Below are 19,257 nucleotides of genomic sequence, written 5' to 3' on the forward strand. Positions count from 1 at the left end.
CTTATGCAAAAAGTTGCCCAATACATAGCAAATGTTTGATATTTATAAGATGGTTATTTAATAGAATATATTGCCTTATTGCAGAGTTTAAAGGAGCTCTGCAGAGTTTCAGTCTGATATATTATTTTGGCCAAATGTAAAGTGCTTGCATTTGTAAGCTCAGGGAAAGTTAACATAGTACTCTGCTGACTTCATTCTCCATTATCACTTTTTCCTTTTGTGTTTAGTCATGGACCATTACATTCTTAGCTTCTGAGCTCTCTAACCACCTGTCTCCCAGTAAGGTAGCTAAAGGGTGATGTGATAGGCCAAATGTTCTTGTTGGGTGCCGTTGCACTGATTCTGACTCTTAGTGACCCTATATGACAGAGTAGAACTGCCCTATGTGGTTTCCTAGGCTATAATTTTTATGAAAGGAACCCTGTTGACACAATGGTTACATATTCGGCTGCTAACCGAAAGGTCATCAGTTTGAACCCACTAGCTGCTTTCCAGGAGGAAGACCTGGCAATCTGCTCCTGTAAAGATTACAGCCTAGGAAACCCTAAGGAGCAGTTCTACTTGATCCTTATAGGGTCGCTATGAGTCAGAATCAACTCGACGGTACACAAGAATAATCTTTACAGGAGCAGATCGCCAGGTCTTTTCTCCCATGGAGTGGCTAGTAGGTTCAAACCACTGACCTTTTGGTTAGCAGCCAAGTGCTTAACCATTGTACCACCAGGGCTACTTGTTTGGCTGAATAATGACCCCCAAAGATGTGATTAAATTAAGGATCTTGAGATGGGGAGATAATCTTGAATTATCTAGGCGAGCCCAATGTAATCACAAAGATCCTTGTAAGAGGGAGGCAGGAGGATCAAAATACAAAGAGAAGATATAAGGATGGAAGCAGAGGTTGAAATGATGTGTTTTGAAGGTGGAGGAAGGAGCCGCAAGTCAAGGAATGTAGACGGCCTCTAGAAGCTGGAAAAGGCAAAGGAACGGATTCTCCCTTGGAGCCTCCAGGAGAAACATAGCCTTGCCGCATCATGGTTTTAGCCCAGTGAAACTGATTTTGGACTTCTGACCTCCTGAACTGCAAGATGATAAGTTTGTGCTGTTTTAAGCCATTAAGTTTGTGGTAATTTATTACAGCAGCCATAGGAAATACACAGTGGCTTAAGGCAAGAAAGCTTGAGTGATCACAGAACCTGTACTGAGTGTTCTTAGCTACCAAAAAGGAAGCCATAAAGAATTGAGATGGCAATTTCAGGTAGGTAATTTGGGGGGAGAAGAAAAAGGTGCACTTAGTGGAATAATGAATGAATATTGTGTTACTGCGATTGCAGCATCAATGCCTTGACGGCTTTTTTCCTTTTACTTTACACAGATCAGAAACCTCTTGACCTTGCCCAGGGAGCTGAAATGAAACACATACTTACGGGTAATAAGGTATGTAGTAATATAGTAAATTTATATAATAATTTTTAGAAAAAAATACTGAATGTTTGAAGTGTAAAGATACAATTTTAATGAAGAAATGTTTTTAATAGGTCATCTACAAAGCATTGAAACGTTATGAAGGCCCTCTCTGGAAGGTAAGTTTAGAATTTTTTTTTATTATTATTATAAAACTAGAAAGAAGAATTCTCAGGTGATGGTTGTTATAAGAAGTTTTTATTTTTTCTGTCATTTCTGAAGTATGGGTGATTTAATCATTCTTAGATCTTTTAATATAAACCATTTTTATACTGCTGGACTTCATTAGGCTATACTCCTGGTTGTAGCAGTTACTTTCTTTGTATTGATGGTCTGATACTTTTAGGTGACCAAGTTTGTATGGCCCAGAGTGGGGGCAAAATACATTTTTCCCTCACTTAATCATAAAATTACAGTGTTGTTTTTGTTGTAAACATTGAACTGGGGTGACATAAGCAGTTTGCGATTGGCTGCTAACCTAAAGGTTGGCGGTTCAAACCCACCAGAAAGGCCTGGTGAACTACTTCTGTAAAGATTACAGCCAAGAAAACCCTATGGAGCAGTTCTACTTTGTAACACATGGGGTTGCCATGAGTTGGAATCGATTGATGGCAGCAAGTTTTTTTTTTAAAACATTAGTCTATATAGGACCTATGAGGAAATTAATATTTGAATTGTCACAGAGCTTATGAAAGCACACATATAAAATCCTTCTGGTTCAAAAATTTGTATGAATTTTATAGTTCAGTTATTTTGCATTCGCAAGCACTCCCTGTATGTATTTATGTACGTGCACGGTTACTGTGTACAAAATAAATTTAGGATAATTTTTTTAGAAGTTCTTTCATGACTTTGAGGAAATTGTCTTTGAAGGCCACTGCCAGTGTGTTTCCTATAAATATCCCTGAGCAGTACTGTCAGGATAATAAACCATATTCATCATTGGGCTTATTGGTACGGTTTTTTTTCTGTTCCTGTACCCTGTAGTGATATGTTTCGTTACTGCATCAGGTATCTAAGCTCAGGCTTGATTCTTTTTTAGTGTTCAGCAGAACTGTCTAAATGAAGGACTCAGATGTAATTGTCATCACTAAATTACTTTTTATCAGTCAAATATTTGATCTTAGATGTGTCAGCTTGGGAAATGCTTTGTCATTTGTCCATTAGAGCTCAAGATTCTTTGGCTGGAGATTATTCTGGGTAGTGTTAGAACATGGAGTCCTCTCATGGTACAGGAAACAGTAAGTATTAGCCTCGTAATAAGTACATTCTATCTGACTTTTGAAAGATAAAAAAGTTTTTCACTTGTCTGTTTTCATTTTGGCTTGATAATTTAATATTTATTTTGAAGGCCTGATGCAGTGCATCATATTTATCGCCAGGGATGCAAACACCTGACTCAAGCAGTATGCACGGTAGGATGAGATGTGTACCTTTTGCTCAAACCATGAATTAGTTCTACAAGTGATTGCCCCAGATCCTCTGTATAAGCTGCCTTGTGAAATCTTGGGGTTCTGTGGGATTCTATAGATACATGAAACCATGGGTATAGATTTCGTTGCCAAAATTGTGAACAAGTAAAGTTGCAGAATCTGCATTTGGAGAGAAATTTAAAAATACAGTCAACTTTTGGTCATCTCCATATATTGTGGAATGAGAGATGGATGATTCAAAAACATTTATGCAGAGGTTTTTAATATTTACGTGTGTGTATTTGAGTATGTTTATATATATGTATGTAGATATGTATGTGTGTGTATTTATGTATATGAGTACATATATATGCATATGTGTGTGTTTGTCCATGGGTAATTCTTTTCTGAGGTTAAATAAAATTTGAAACCTATGACAAAATCAGAATTCTTAGGTTCTCTATCTTCACTTCTGGATGTTTTACAAGCCAGGAGAATAAGCGAGTTTTTCTTCTATAGAGGTTGGTTGAAGCCTGGGGCCTAGACATTCTTCCCTGTTTCTTGCTTCATGTCCTTTAGGCCATCAGCATACCATAGCAGCATATCTGCTCTTTAGAGTACAGCATCTGCCTTTCTCAGTGTGTAGACTCTCAGGGGACAAGCACCATTCCCCTTGAGGAGCCACAGGCTTAGTCACATACCCCAGCGGTACAATCTGATTACACAAGGTTCGGCCCCTTCACTGTCCTCGCACCTCTGCCTCCTTTCACGTTAGACCAGAAGGCCCAGGTATCTACCTCTGATCCCATCTGATCTTTCAGTCACTTTCTTTGGATACAATTTTAAACATCCTCTTCTGTTCTTGCTCTGTATTCATCGACTGAATACCAGTACTAACTCAATTCCATAAACTATGGAAACTTTGCTCTGAGATGACTCCATTTCCTACCCCATCCTTTGTACTACAGTTGTCATATGTATCTTGACTACACAGGTATGTGTTGCTTAATGTCCATTTGGGCAATGTCAGACTGCACGTATGTCTGTAGGCCAGGGCACCCAGGTGTCCGAGTGCCAGAACACCAGACCCACATCTTGAGGTTGGAGCCCTACTTCTGCCCAGCTGTTGCACATGGCCTGGAAGCCACCTAGTCTGCGGTGTTCAAGACCGGGTCCGAACTCCCAACTCCTATCCCCCTTGGCTCCTGTGACTGGATCAGTGTGGTCTGCTGATGGAAAGATATGCAGCCCAGGCACCTCAGCCTTGGCTTAGAGGCCCTCAGCCCCCTTGGCCTGCACCGTCCCTTCCTCAGGCAGGTTCTCATGAGTGAGCTGGCCTTCCTGCACCTGGATTAGCAGAGAAGGCAGTGAAAGTCGCATCAACAGTTTGAGAAAAAAGTGCAGGTTGATTATTGACTCATGCCTTCTTTCTTCAAATGCTGCACCCAGCTGGGCTGGTTTGAAGAGAAAATGCCATTGAGTGGACTTTTGCGGCTGGCTCTGCCCGCAGCCCACCTCCCCCTTTCATGTTGCGCAGCCGCAATATGCCATAAAGAGCAAGTGTTTGCTGTTTTGTGTTCTGTTTACAGCTTTGGGGTGCCAAGTCATAAATCTAGCCCAGCCATAAATGACAAAAACCATTGGTATACATGAGTCTACCCTGAACTGGGCTGCTTTTTGATTGTTCCTTTTTCCCCTGGCTTTGCTTTTGTTTTAAGGTAACACTTTGGCTCCCTGCAGTTTAGACATACTACTTATATTTTTAACACCTTCCCACAGCCCCACTTGGCAGCAAGCCTACCCTGCTGCCTCTCCGCCCTTCCCCCCCAACCCACCACCACGGGAACAGGCATTCCTGTTGCTGGAGAGAGTGGGCACCCAATCTTGCTTCCAAGTATACTAGGTTGGCAGCATCACAGGGCCGGCCTGGGCAGGGGTCTCCAGACTGCTTGTCTGCTGCCCAGGACCACAGCCAGAGCCCTTCTGCTGTGACCTTTATGGGGCTGCAGGGCCAGGTAGGACCTGGTTGAGCGCTCACCTGAGGCATCCACAGCATGAGCTGCCCAGACCAAGCACTACACAGCAGCCCCCAGGCCTGTGCCACACGGATCCAGGTGTTCAAACAGCGTCCAAATCACATAGGGTCCTGTTTCACAGAATGTATTGTAGACGCTAAGCGACGCATACCTGTATGTGATTAAAACCCTCAGTTGAAGGGTTAATCTCACTCACATTTTCCTTAAAACAAAAAATAAACAAATTGCCCCTTCCTTCTTTTTTAAAATTTCTTGGCCTCTGGCTTCTCTGGAGTTGATTAGTTCCTGCTGTGTTAGCCCTGATCTTGTTTTGCAACTTACAGTTTCTTATTTAATTGTCTGCTTGAAGTCTACACTTAGGAATCACTTATCAATACAAGCTAATGGGCATTCATTGAGTGATTGCTGTAAGGCTGGCACTGTCCATTTTCGGGTTACTTAAGGTGAAAGCTTGGGTTATTGATTGGAGATTTTTTTCTAATATAGGAGTTTATAGCTATAAATTTCTCTTAAAGCACTGGATCTCATAAATTTTTGTATGTTCTGTTTTTGTTTTCTTTCAGCCCAATATATGTCCTAATTTCCCCTTTGATCAATAAGTTTAGAGGTGTGTTGTTTCATTTCCAAATATTTGTGGATTTACCACATTTCCTTCTATTGTCGAGTTCGAATTTAATTCTATTTTGGTTGGAGAACATACTTTGTATGATTTCATCCTTTTAAATCTATTGGGATTTGTTTCATGGCCTACCATTTGGTCTCTCCTAGAGAGTGTTCCATGTGTACATGAGAATAACATGCATCCTGCTGTTGTTGAGTGGAGTGTTCTGTAGACATCCTTCATATCCTTGCTGGCTTTATGTATATGTCCTCTGTTTCTCACTCAGTCTGTCAGTTTTTGCTGCATGCGTTTTGGGGCTCTGTTGTTAGGTGCATATTGTTTATAATTATTATATTTTCCTTAAGAATTGACCCTTCTGTCATTGTAAAATGTTCTCTTTGTCCCTAGTAACATTTTTTCGGCTTCAAGTCCCGTATCAGCTCTCATATGGATATTGTTTGCATGATGTATTTTTTCCTATCCTTTTACTTTGAACCTATTTGTGTCTTTTGAACCCAAAGTCTGTCTCTTGTAGACAACCTATAATTGTATCTTGTATTTTTATCGAGTCTGACAATCTTTACCTTGTTTTAGGATTGTTTAATGTATTTACATTTAACATCGTTATTGATATAGTTAAGTTTCCATTTGTCATTTGTTTCTGAGTTCATGCTTTTTTATTGTTTTTCTTTTTCTTCCTTCTTTTCCATTCAATAGGTATTATTTCTCATGTTAATTATTTTATTATATTTTTCGGTTCTTAGCAGTTGCTCTAGATATTGCAATAGCTATCTTAATTTATAACGATCTACTTCTCATTAATACTAATTTAATTCCATAGAATATGGAAACTTAGTTCTAAGATAGCTCCATTTCCTACCCCTTCCTTTGTGTTATTGTCATAGATATCTTGACTATATATGTTTAAAGACCCAGCAATATAATGTTATATTTATTGTTTTATTCAATGTTATGTGTATTTTTTTTTTTTTTTAACAGCTTTAAAGAGGTATGATTCACATGTTATACAATTCACTCATGTAAACTGTATAATACAATGGTTTTTAGTATGGTCAAGGAGTTGTACAACTATCAGCACAATCAATTTCCATCACTCCAAGAAGAAACCTCATACCATTAACAGTCCCCATCTCCCCCCACTACCCTTCCTAAATTAGACAGCCACTGATTTACTTTCTATCTTTAGATTTGCTTTTTCTGCACATTTCATATGAATGGAATCATACAATATGTGGTCTTTTAAGATGAGTTTCTTTCACTTAGTAAAATGTTTTCAGGGTTCATCTGTGTTGTAGTATGTATCCTGACTCCATTCCTTTTTATGGCCAAATAATATTCTATTGTGTCAATATACTGTATTTTGTTTATCCATTCATCAATTGATAGACATTTGGGTTGTGTCCACTTTTAGGCTATCATGAATGATGCTGCCGTGAACATTCATGTGCAAGTTTTTGTGTGGACATATGTTAATCTCGTGTGTTTTTAAGAAGGAAAGAATGTAGGAAAAATGTATTTATGGAGTCTATTTATATATATATTTTTTATTATATGAACTCACATGCTTAGCATTTCCAGTTCTCTTTACTTTTTCCCAGTGGATTCAGGTTACCATTTGGGGTGATTTTCTTGCCCCAATATAGTTCTATCCCCTCCCCTGCTCCTTCGTAGTATTATTGTCATATATAGGGCATCTTTGTATGTTAAAGCCCAACAATGTAATTTTATAATTATTGTGCTATGTAGTTATTTTTAAATCAGTTAACGAAAAAAAGTGGAAAATACATTTATACTGCATTTTATAATTATTTATGCTATTACCTTTACCAGTTCTCTTTGTTTCTTGTCTGGTATCACTTTCTTTCAGCCTAAGAACTCCCTTTACCCTTTCTTGTAAGGTGTGCCTGCTTGCAACAAATTCTATAACTCCTTGTTTATTTGGGAGTGCCTTTATTTTGTTTTCATTTTAGAGCAGTAGTTTTGCTGGCTATAGAAATTTTCTTTCAGCACTTTGAATAGGCCACCCTCCTGCCACCGGTCTCCATTGTTTCTTGTGCAAAGTCAGCTGTTAATTTTACTGTGCTTTTCCTTTGCCTGATGACTCATTTTTTTCTTGGTGCTTTCAAGATTTTCTCTTTGTCATTCTCTGTCTTTCAACAGCTGTGACTGTGATGGGTGGATCTCCTTTAGTTTATCCTACTGGGAGTTTATCAGACTTCTTGAGTGTGTAAATTAATGTTTTCATCAAATTTGGGAAGTTTTGACCATCATTTCTTCAACTATTTTTTAAAAATCTTTTTCTGTTTTCCATCTGGAACTCTAATCGTTGTATGTTGGTACACATGATGATGTGTCACAGGTCCCTAAGGCCCTGTTCATTTTTCTTCATTCTTTTCTCTTTCTGTTCTTCAGATTGGTCTGTCTTCAAGTTCAGTGACTCTTTATTCTGCTATCTCATATGCTTATGAAATGGTTTATTTCTTGCACTGTTATTGATCACACATATATTTATGATTGTTGTCTTCCTGATTAACCAACTAGATATGTTCTTGTTAGGTGCCATCGAGTCAGTTCTGACTCATAGCGACGTTATGGACAACGGAACGAAACACTGCCTGGTCATGCACCATCCTTATAATCGTTGTTATGCTTGAGCTCATTGTTGCAGCCACTGTGTCAATCCACCTCATTGAGGGTCTTTCTCTTTTCTGCTGACCCTGTGCTCTGTCAAGTATGATGTCCTTCTCCAGGGACTCATCCCTCCTGACAACACGTCCAAAGTATGTAAGACACAGTCTCACCATCCTTGCCTCTAAGGAGCATTCTGGCCGCACTTCTTCCAAGACAGATTTGTTCATACTTTTGGCAGTCCACGGTATATTCAATATTCTTTGCCAACACCACAATTCAAAGGCGTCCACTCTTCTTTGGTCTTCCTTGTTCATTGTCCAGCTTTCACATGCATATGATGTCATTGAAACTACCATGGCTTGAGTCAGACGCACCTTAGTCTTCAGGATGACATCTTTGCTTTTCAACACTTTGAAGAGGTCTTTTGCAGCAGATTTACCCAATGCAATGCATCTTTTGATTTCTTGACTACAGCTTCCATGGCTGTTGATTGTGGATCCAAGTAAAATGAAATCCTTGACAACTTCAGTCTTTTCTCTGTTTATCATGATATTGCTCATTGGTCCAGTTGTGAGGATTTTTGTTTTCTTTATGTTGAGGTGCAGTCCATGTTGAAGGCTGTGGTCTTTGATCTTCATTAGTAAATGCTTCAAGTCCTCTTCACTTTCAGCAAGCAAGGTTGTGTCATCTGCATAACCCAGGTTGTTAATGAGTCTTCCTCCAATCCTGATGCCCTGTTCTTCTCCATATAGTCCAGCTTCTCATATTATTTGCTCAGCATACAGATTAAATAGGTATGGTGAAAGAATACAACCCTGACGCATACCTTTCCTGACTTTAAACCAATGAGTATCCCCTTGTTCTGTGCGAACAACTGCCTCTTGATCTATGTAAAGGTTCCTCATGAGCTCAATTAAGTGTTCTGAAATTCCCATTCTTCGCAGTGTTATACATAGTTTGTTATGATCCATGCAGTCGAATGGATTTGCATAATCAATAAAACACAGGTAAACATCCTTCTGGTATTCTCTGCTTTTAGCCAGGATACGTGTGACATCAGCAATGATATCCCTGGTTCCATGTCCTCTTCTGAAAAAAAAAAACCGGCCTGAATTTCTGGCAGTTCCCTGTTGATATACTGCTGTAGCCATTTTTGAGTGATCTTCAGCAAAATTTTGCTTGCTTCTGATATTAATGACATTGTTCTATAATTTCCACATTCAGTTGGATCACCTTTCTTGGGAATAGGCATAAATATGGATCTCTTCCAGTTAGTTGGCCAGGAAGCTGTCTTCCATATTTCTTGGCAAAGATGAGTGAGCACCTCCAGCGCTGCATCTGTTTGTTGAAACATCTCAATTGATATTCCATCAATTCCTGGAGCCTTGTTTTTTGCCAGTGCCTTCAGAGCAGCTTGGACTTCTTCCTTCAGGACCATCGGTTCCTGATCATATGCCACCTCTTGAAATGGTTGAATATTGACTAATTCTTTTTGGTATAATAACTCTGTATATTCCTTCCATCTTCTTTTGATGCTTCCTGCATCATTTAATATTTTCCCCATGGAATCCTTCACTTTGCAACTAGAGGCTTGAATTTTTTCTTCAGTTCTTTCGGCTTGAGAAATGCCGAATGTGTTCTTCCCTTTTGGTTTTCCATCTTTAGCTCTTTGTACATGTCATTATAATACTTTACTTTGTCTTCTCGAGAGGCCCTTTGAAATCTTCTGTTCAGTTCTTTTACTTCACAAATTCTTCTTTTTGCTTTAGCTGCTTGACGCTCAAGCGCAAGTTTCAGAGTCTTCTCTGACACCCACCTTGGTCTTTTCTTTCTTTCCTGTCTTTTCAGTGACCTCTCGCTTTCTTCATGGATGATGTTCTTGATGTCATTCCAGAATTCATCTGGTCTTCTGTCAGTAGTGTTCAAGGCGTCAAATCTATTCTTGAGATGGTCTCTAAATTCAGGTTGGGTATACTCAAGGTCATATTTTGGCTCTCGTGGCCTTGCTCTGATTTTCTTCAGTTTCAGCTTGAACTTGCATATGAGCAATTGATGGTCTGTTCCACAGTCGGCCCCTGGCCTTGTTCCGACTGATGATATTGAGCTTTTCCATCATCTCTTTCCACAGATGTAGTACATTTGATATCTGTATGTTCCATCTGGTGAGGTCCATGTGTGTAGTTGCCATTTATGTTGGTGAAAGAAGGCATTTGCAATGAAGAAGTCGTTGGTCTTGCAAAATTCCATCATTCGACCCCCAGCATTGTTTTTATCACCAAGGCCATATTTTCCAGCTACTGGTCCTTCTTCATTTCCAGCTTTTGCATTCCAATTGCCTGTAATTATCAATGCATCTTGATTGCATGTTCGATGAATTTCAGACTGCAGCAGCTGATAAAAATCTTCTATTTCTTCATCTTTGGCCCTAGTGGTTGGTGCGTAAATTTGAATAATCATCATATTAACTGGTCTTCCTTGTAGGCGAATGGATATTATTCTATCACTGACAGCATTGTACTTCAGGATAGATCTTGAAACATTCTTTTTGACGATGAATGCCACACCATTCCTCTTCGAGTTGTCATTCCCAGCATAGTAGCCTATATTATTGTGCGATCCACAATGGCCAACACAAGTCCATTTCAGCTCACTAACGCCTAGGATATCGATGTTTATGTGTTCCATTGCATTTTTGATGATTTTCCTAGATTCATACTTTGTACATTCCAGGTTCTGATTATTAATGGACTTTTGCAGCTGTTTCTTCTCATTTTGAGTCATGCCACATCAGTAAATGAAGGTTCCAAAAGCTTTACTCCATCCACATCATTAAGGTTGACTCTACTTTGAGGAGGCAGCTCTTCCCCGGTCATCTTTTGAGTGCCTTCCAACCTGGGGGGCTCATCTTCCAGCACTGTATGAGACAATGTTCCTCTGCTGTTCGTAAGGCTTTCACTGGCTAATGCTTTTCAGAAGTAGATTGCCGGGTCCTTCTTCCTAGTCTGTCTTAGTCTGGAAGCTCAGCTGAAACCTTTCCTCCATGGATGACCCTGCTGGTATCTGAATACCGGTGGCATAGCTTCCAGCATCACAGCAGCACACAAACTCCCACAGTGCAACAAACTGACAGACATGTGGGGGAACTTGATATGACCCTCCTCATTTTTTGCAATACATTTTGTTTTGAATCTATTTTGTATGATACTGCTATAAGCACCCTGGCCTTCTTATTTTTACTGTTTGCATGAATCTCTTTTTCTATTCATTTGCTTTCAACCTGTCTGTGTCTTTATACTTATTATGTGTCTCTTATAGACAGCATGCAGTTCAGTCTCTTTCATCCATTCTAACAAATTTTGCCTTTTAATTAATTTTTTTTCTTCTTTCGAGAATTTACTCCTCTTCCTTGCTTCCTTGTATGTCAGGTAATTTTGTATTATATCCTTAAGTATTATGAATGTTAAGTTCTGGAGAGTCTGAATTCTTTTTCTCTAGTAAGTGTTATTTCCTTTTTTTTTAGCAAGTCATTTTCTTGCCTGAGTTTTCATTGTGAACTGTTTTTTGAGCCTCAGCTCTGGTTTTAGTTCAGATACGTTGTGTTTATGTGAGTTGCTTTGAGTCTTTTCTGTGCATGTATGATTTGTGAGTCATTTAGAGATACGAGTAGAGAGTTTGGGGATCCCTCTCTGGCTCTTTCACTTGTGTAATTCCTTTCCTTTCTTGAGTGTTCAATTGCTTCCAGAATTCAGTTTTCTAATTCACAAAGGTACAAAGACTGTAAATGTTTGCTGTGTACTTGCTGGTGTTGTGTGTACCATGTGGACTGTATTTAGCCCCAGAGTAAAAGCCTTGGAGAAGGGAACTTACTTGTATAGCTCCTCGTTTCCTTTTCTACAAGAGAGTGTACCCCCCCCATCAGAGTCTTTTAGCTTTTGTTCACTCTACTGTTCTTCCTAGTAGTTGTTTTTTACTTTATGTCCAGGCTTCATAGCTGTTTTCTTCAAGAGGGTCCTCTGGTAGGACCTTAAAGCAGAAGTCTACCCTTTTACTTTCCGAAGCCCTCTTTTTTCCAAATTCATATTTCAAAAAGACAATTATTTCTCATTCTTCTTATCCTCTCTACCTTTTCTCATTCTTTATCAAACGTATTTTCTACTCATTCTTTTATACTCAGCCCAAACGTTTTCTACACTGAATTAAAACAAAAAGTTCAGGAGAGTGATATGCATAAGAAATTAGAGCTGTGATTTTTAAAGGACTTTACAGCTAAAGTGCACAATAAATTGTATTTAATAGAAAAAATGAAACTAACACTACATACCCAATGGACTATCAGGATTTACTTTCTGTAATTAAGAATGTAAAACCCAGATTTGACTTAGATAAGCTATAGTACATTTGATACTCCCAGTGTAAATTGTTTTTCCAATTTTTCTTAATATGTAGAAGTTGTTTAATTGTATATCATTGTCATGTTAATATGTTTAGTTTTATGTACAGATACTTCTAGGGTTCTGTTTTATGCAAGTGAATGTTACTGTCTTATTGATTTCTTTATATCGAAGGTAAAATCCAGTGATAGCTGCCTCTTCTTTATTAAATGCTTTGATGACACTATTCATGGCTTCAGGGTTCCTAAGAATAGCCTTCAACAGTCAAGAGAGGTAAATTTATGGACTGATTTATCTTTCATAAAACTTAAAGAACATTTAAAAACATGAATGTAAGATAGGTTTAATATTAACATCTAAAGCCTTGATGATCATACCTTTTTAATGGGGCAATTATATGAAGCTTTTGAAACTTGGTTTATGAATTAGCTCTTTATTAACATGTACCTGCAGGTATTTTCTGTTCATAAATTTTTTTTTCATTTTGATTCTCTGATACTAAGAGGTAGTTATTGGTTTTAGAAAATACCTAAGTGATTAGTCTATCCCTTAATTTATGGGTGAGGAAACTGAAGACTATAAGATTGAAGTGATTTTCTCAAGGTCGTACACCTTGCAAGTAACAGAGCCTGCCTGGACTATAACCCAGTTGTTCTGACACCCATTACAGTACAGACTCTGCCTTTGTGGTAAATTGTACAATAGTAGCAAGTGAGAAAACTGAGACTCAGTCAACAGAAAATCACGTTACAGCCATTTAATGTAGAATCCTTATTTCTTTAAATCAAACCAGTATCTATAGACATATATATATATATATATATATATGTAAATCATGTATTAAAAAAGTCTTCCCAGAGTGGATAGCTTTGGCCTTCAGAGAGCCCTAAATATTCCAGTTGTGAAATCCTTGCTGTCTCAACATTTCCCAAAATGGTAAGATCTGACCCTGAATAATACTTTAAGAAAATGAAGAAGAAGTAAGACATGTATTTTTAGGCTGGACAGTCTCAATTTCCTTTTGGGAAATCACTGATTTTTTAAAAAAACATAAGTAGAAGTTAAAGCATAGGACAATTGTTGACGATGTTAAAAAGATCTGAGTTTTCTTATGGTTATATAAGTTGGTAAAATTGTGTGACTGGATTGATTATTGTATAGTAACTTGTTCAACAGTGTTGAGTCTCTATAATGGTAAAGTGAAAAATTCCTATATATTATTTAATCTCCCTAATATTGGGTACTGGGTAATATGTGTATTAATATTAATGACTGTATAAACTTATAGATGATATTTAAAAAATACTGGGAAATTTTTTTATTTAGACATCTTTTATGGACAAGAGATCTGAATCATTATTTCATTGTTAGTTGCCTTATTTCTTGAGGCCAGTTATTTATTTTTCCATGTAAATTTTATGCTCCCCAGATCACCGTCCTGTTATTCTTTTTGAGTAAAAATGCATCTTCATTTTTACTGAAATCCTTGTATTATTTCAGGACTGGCTAGAAGCAATAGAAGAACACTCTGCTTACAGCACTCACTACTGTTCCCAAGACCAGTTGACTGATGATGAAGAGGAAGATACAGTTTCTGCTGTAGACTTGAAGGAATCTTTAGAAGTAAGTAGAAAAACATAACTGGACCATTATAGCTAATTCTGCCACTTAGGTTGTACCAAGAATTTTTTTTCTTAATTGTGAGGTTTTGAAATTAAGGTTCCTAACAATGATAGAAATAGATTGCTCCTTGTCTGCTCATATTCTTTTGGTATTCGTGATGTCTCTGTCATGGTAATACTATCTCTGTAGATAAGTGCTGAAGATATGGGCATGTGCCTAGGTATATCTTTTAATGTTAAAATATTTAGATTGCTGTCATCAGCTTGTCATTCTATTTGAAAACTGTTGCCAGTAGGGGGAGTGTGCATAGCTTCACTTGCTGTCCTTTATGACTTCACTGCACATTTCAAAGTTTAAATAATGCAACCATAGTGATACGTTTCCTAGTGAGTAGTTTCATTTAAAACCACTTGCAATCTGTAACTTCATTGCTTAGAGGTAAGGTAAAGTGTCAGTAATGAATGGGGAGGCCCTCATCTGAAGTGACATCAATGCCTTCCTTATCCATAGAGAAACATCAGCATGTTTAATTGAAATGAAAGAGGTATCTTTGGGATATCAGTTTTCTAGCTGTACCTTATAGATTCACCTTGTCTATAAAAGAATGGAAATTAGGTTTGGAAGAATTAGAACTAGAGGGAAGGATGAGTTTCAGTCCAAATAATTATGTCAGAGCATATGAATTTGCCTCCTAAATTTAATGAATTAGTTGCGTAGTTTGAATATTTTTAAATCAACAACTTTAATGAAGTTAAGTTTTGCACTGAGGGCTGAGAAGGAGCCCTGGTGCTGCAGTGGTTAAGACCTCAGGCTGCTAACCAAAAGGTCGGCAGTTTGAACCTACCAGTTGCTCCTAGGAGACCCTAAGGGGCAATTCCACTTTGTCCTATAGGGTTGCTATGAGTCAGAATCGACTCAACAGCAATGGGTTTGGTGTTTTTTGTTTGTTTGTTTGTTTGTTTTTGTGGACGGGGGGTTAAGGGTTGAGAAACTTATATAAGAAAGAGATATTGATTCTTTTCATCCCTAATCTTAAATTTTGATGGAATATTAAAGAATGTGAGTGCTTCCATTTTGTTGAAGACCTTTCCTAGAATTTGTTGACAATTGGTTTACCAATACTACTTCTCTTTTACAGCCTAATGTGTAATATGACAATCATAAACATAATTTTCAGATAAATGGACTTTGCCAAAGTACCAGCTGTTAGAGCATCTAAATAACATTAAAACCGTTTGGGCAAATAGAGAAGGCTTAAATACATATGCCCAAAGTCATGTTAAACAAGTAAAAAATAAAACTATGCTGAATATTTTAATTTCTAGTCAGTATTCTGTAAGTGAAAAGAAATACTCCCTTATTTATCTACTCTCAATATAAGGTAAATGATAAAACCTGGAAAGACAACGAAGTATATCAGTATTTTTCCCAAGAGTATGGTAATTTTAAGACCTTTTTCATGGAAACTACATGTAAAATAAAAGCATAGTAGCTTTCATACTATTACAAAAATTTTTCTTGAAGAAAAGTTTTTCCTTTAATACAATTTTTAAATATTTAGGTTATCAGCCTTTCTTTTTATTCCTTATTTGAATATTTTGTTCATATGTTAACCTTAAAATCATAATTTTTGGCCTAGATTTTACAGTGTCTGAAGTCAGAGTTTTAGCCATTTTTAAGCATTCTCAGATTTTGCAGGTTATAGCGTATCTGTGTCCAAAAGAATTTGAATGCTAATTATGTGGATCTTGACTTTGTCTCAACTTCTGGTAAAAAAAGTAGCTGGTCCAAAATAGATAAAATCTAAGATGACCTTTGAAGTATGCTGAATGTAGCTTGCAGTAGGCAGGTTACAGGATGCCCGGGGTCCTTGGGTTCCCAAAATGCAAAGAAATTCTGGGGCCAATTTGTAGAACCAATTTGTTCTAGATGTCTGTAGACATTCTAAAGGAAATTAAAAACTACAGGACTGGAAACCCCTAAACGAAACCATCCAAATTAACCACAAAACTGACCTTATATCCACAGGTCGCTTTTGCATTAGTAAGTAGATCTGAAAGAAATTGAAAAAAAATGTCTGTATTGAAAATGTTGTATGATACCTTTGATCTTGTTTTATCTTTCCCAAAATGAAGCCTCCAAAAGCTTAAAACATTTTCTCCTAACTCTACCTTGAGATTAGGCTTCCATGGAGAAAAGTATAACTTATATTTGTTGAGATATTGGCCTTATGGTTGTTGCACAAATTGAAAATACTATTTCGGAAAATAAACGTTGGAAGATAAATTCAAGCACAGTGTTACACTGTCCAAAACAGCAGCCACTAGGCACATGACTGTTTACATTTAAATTAATTACAATTAAATAAAAAATTCAGTTGCTTATTTTACTAACCACATTTCAAGTGCTCAGGAGCCACATGTGGCTAGTGGCTACCATATTGGATGGCACAGATGTAGAGTTTTTTCATCATTTTAGAAGGTTCTTTGATGGACAATGCTGTATTAGCAAAGTGGGGGTTTTATTTGTTCAGTATGTTTTGATTCTGTAGGATCAAAGTTGTGTCTGTGTTATAAAGAGTAATAAGCATATGATGTTACATTTTAACTAAGTGAGAAAATAATATAAAGCTTTCCTGATTTAACAGTAAAAGATTCCTAATTAAAATGAACGTACAGAAAGATGTATATACATCAGTAAAACCAAATAAATAAATAAAAACTCATTGCTATTGAGTCAATCCCAACCTTATAGCAACCCTGTAGGACAGAGTAGAATTGCCCTATAGGGTTTCCAAGGAACGGCTGGTGGATTTGAACTGCTGACTTTTTGATTAGCAGGCAAGTTCTTAACCTCTGTACTACCAGGGCTCCAAATAACATCCATAAGGAACTGGATAAGTAAATATTGGTGCACCCATACGAGAACGAGGTAGTAGATTACATATACTGGTTGTCTTAGTTACCTAGTGCTGCTGTTACAGAAACACCACAGTGGATGGTTTTAACAGAAGTTTATTTTCTCACAGTTTAGGAGGCTTAGAAGTCCAAATTCAGAGCACCAACTCTACGGGAAGGCGTTCTGTCTCTGTTGGCTCTGGAGAAAGGTCCTTGTCTCTTCAGCTTCTACTTCCTGGTTCCTTGGAGATCTCCATGTGTCTTAGCGTCTATCTTACCCCATCCTTCCTGGTCCATCTGAGTGACAATTCCATCTACTTGGCCCCAGCAGAACCTGATCTTCTGCCCCTTGGGCATGGCACCCCCACTGCCTCAACTTTGGGCGATGGCCCCATCCCCCAGCACACCTTAATGGCAGCCCCACAGTCTGGAACTGCGTTGGCAAAGATCTGACTCTTTGAAACCTAGGAGGCTATTGCCCCACCCTTTGAGATCCAGGAAACTGTGACCCCACCCTTTGAAACCAAGAAGGCTCTGCTTCCCATGCTCCCTCTGACAGCTCTGCTGATTTCTCAGTTGCTCGAGGGATGGTCCTTTTCCTGGAAGACAACATATGTAACTCCTTTGGCCTGTTTCCCGCCTGTAGAATTCCAAGAGGCAGACAGAATTCTTTCCTTTTGTTCTTTTTCTGTCCCCTTCATTCTAAGCTGATGAGTTTTCTGCTGTGGTAGTTGGTTAGATCCATCTGATACAGGCTTCAGCTCTTTAACAAAAGATTGTGTAGCCATATACTTGGTGAACATTCTAGAGCACATGTCCTTAGTTTGCACAACAGAATTTTCCAAATCTTTAAGTTCTGTTTTCATTTTGAACAGTTTATTTTTAAGTCCATCTCTTTCCTCTTGAATTATGCTATAAGCGGCAGGGAGAAAACACCTGGCCCCTTAAGATCTTGCTTAGAAATCTCATCAGCCAGATATCCAAGGTCATCACTTGCAAGTTCTATGTCCCCCTAAACATTTGAACATAATTCAGACAAGTTCTTTGCCACTGCATGAAAAGCATTACTGTTCCTCCATTGTCCAGTCACATGTTCATTTTCTTTTAAAGCTTCACCAAGAAGCACATTTAATAGCCACATTTCTAGCAACATTCTGTTGCTGGTGCCATATGTATTCTCTAAGATGATAGAGTTTCTCTATAGCTCTCCTCAGTTTCTTCAGAGCCCTCATCAAAATTGGCTTTGATGTCCATAATTCTGCCAACAGTCTCTTCAAGGCAATTTAGGCTTTTACTATTAGGTACCTTAAAACTCTTCCAGCCCCTATCCATTGCCCAATTCCAGAGCCCCTTCTACATTTTAGGTATCTATTACAGCAACACCCCCACTTGTTAGTACCAAAGTCTGTCTGAATTACCTAGTGCTGCTATGACAGATATACTACAATTGGATGGCCTTGGCTCTAGATAACTAAGATCCCAGTATACTTAAGATATATATTTAAGTGAAAAGGGCAAGCTATAAAATAATGTATGTAATATGCTAGCACTTGGGGAAAAAAAAATAAGGATTTGTGCACACATATTTGTGTATAGGCTGGAAAGATGAACAGTTATTAGCAGTTGTTGCTTTGGGGCTGGAAAAGGTGGAGGAGGGTACGTCTGAGAGTTACCTTTCTCTGTATACCCTTTTGTTTTGAATTTTTTTTCTTTGTGTAAATAACTATTGTAGAATAAAACAATAAAAAATTACAAAGCAGGGCGATGGTCATCACCAAAAACCAAAACCAAACCTGTTGCTGTCGAATCAATTTTGACTCGTAGTGATGCTATAGGACAGAGTAGAACTGTCCCATAGGATGTCCAAGGGGCAGCTAGTGGATTTGAACTGCTGACCTTTTGGTTAGCAGCTGAACTCTTAACCATTGTACCACTAGGGCTCCTTGAAGAGTAATGCCTATGAGTTGATTTAGATTGAAGAACAGTGGAATATGGGATTATCCTTGATGTGAGATTGGCTGGAGTTAGGAGGACTTGGAGGTGAGTACCAGGGAATCAGTACTCCCAATACTGGCTATTTTCTGCAAAGAGGAGAGTTATCAGAGTTCTACAGTCTTTTATTTTAAAAGTTTAAATCAACATTATTGAGGAATAATTTTTATACAATAAAATGAATTTAAGCAT

General features: G+C 38.0%; 1 protein-coding gene across 4 annotated transcripts in view; it reads left to right on the top strand.

Annotated features, from left to right (window-relative positions):
* The window catches only part of OSBPL1A (oxysterol binding protein like 1A), a 238,929-nt gene that overhangs the window by 70,492 nt on the left and 149,180 nt on the right, over window positions 1-19,257 (top strand). For 3 of the 4 annotated variants that reach the window (XM_064294638.1, XM_003406354.4, XM_023543922.2), the window contains exons 8-13: window positions 1,373-1,434; window positions 1,536-1,580; window positions 2,629-2,702; window positions 2,813-2,876; window positions 12,728-12,826; window positions 14,054-14,176. In XM_064294638.1, coding sequence (XP_064150708.1) covers window positions 1,373-1,434; window positions 1,536-1,580; window positions 2,629-2,702; window positions 2,813-2,876; window positions 12,728-12,826; window positions 14,054-14,176 — 467 coding nt within the window. The remainder of the gene's footprint in view (window positions 1-1,372; window positions 1,435-1,535; window positions 1,581-2,628; window positions 2,703-2,812; window positions 2,877-12,727; window positions 12,827-14,053; window positions 14,177-19,257) is intronic. The other variant, XM_023543923.2, reaches the window with a different exon arrangement.

The sequence above is a fragment of the Loxodonta africana genome, chromosome 11 (genome assembly GCF_030014295.1).
Source record: "Loxodonta africana isolate mLoxAfr1 chromosome 11, mLoxAfr1.hap2, whole genome shotgun sequence".
Lineage (NCBI taxonomy): Eukaryota > Metazoa > Chordata > Mammalia > Proboscidea > Elephantidae > Loxodonta > Loxodonta africana.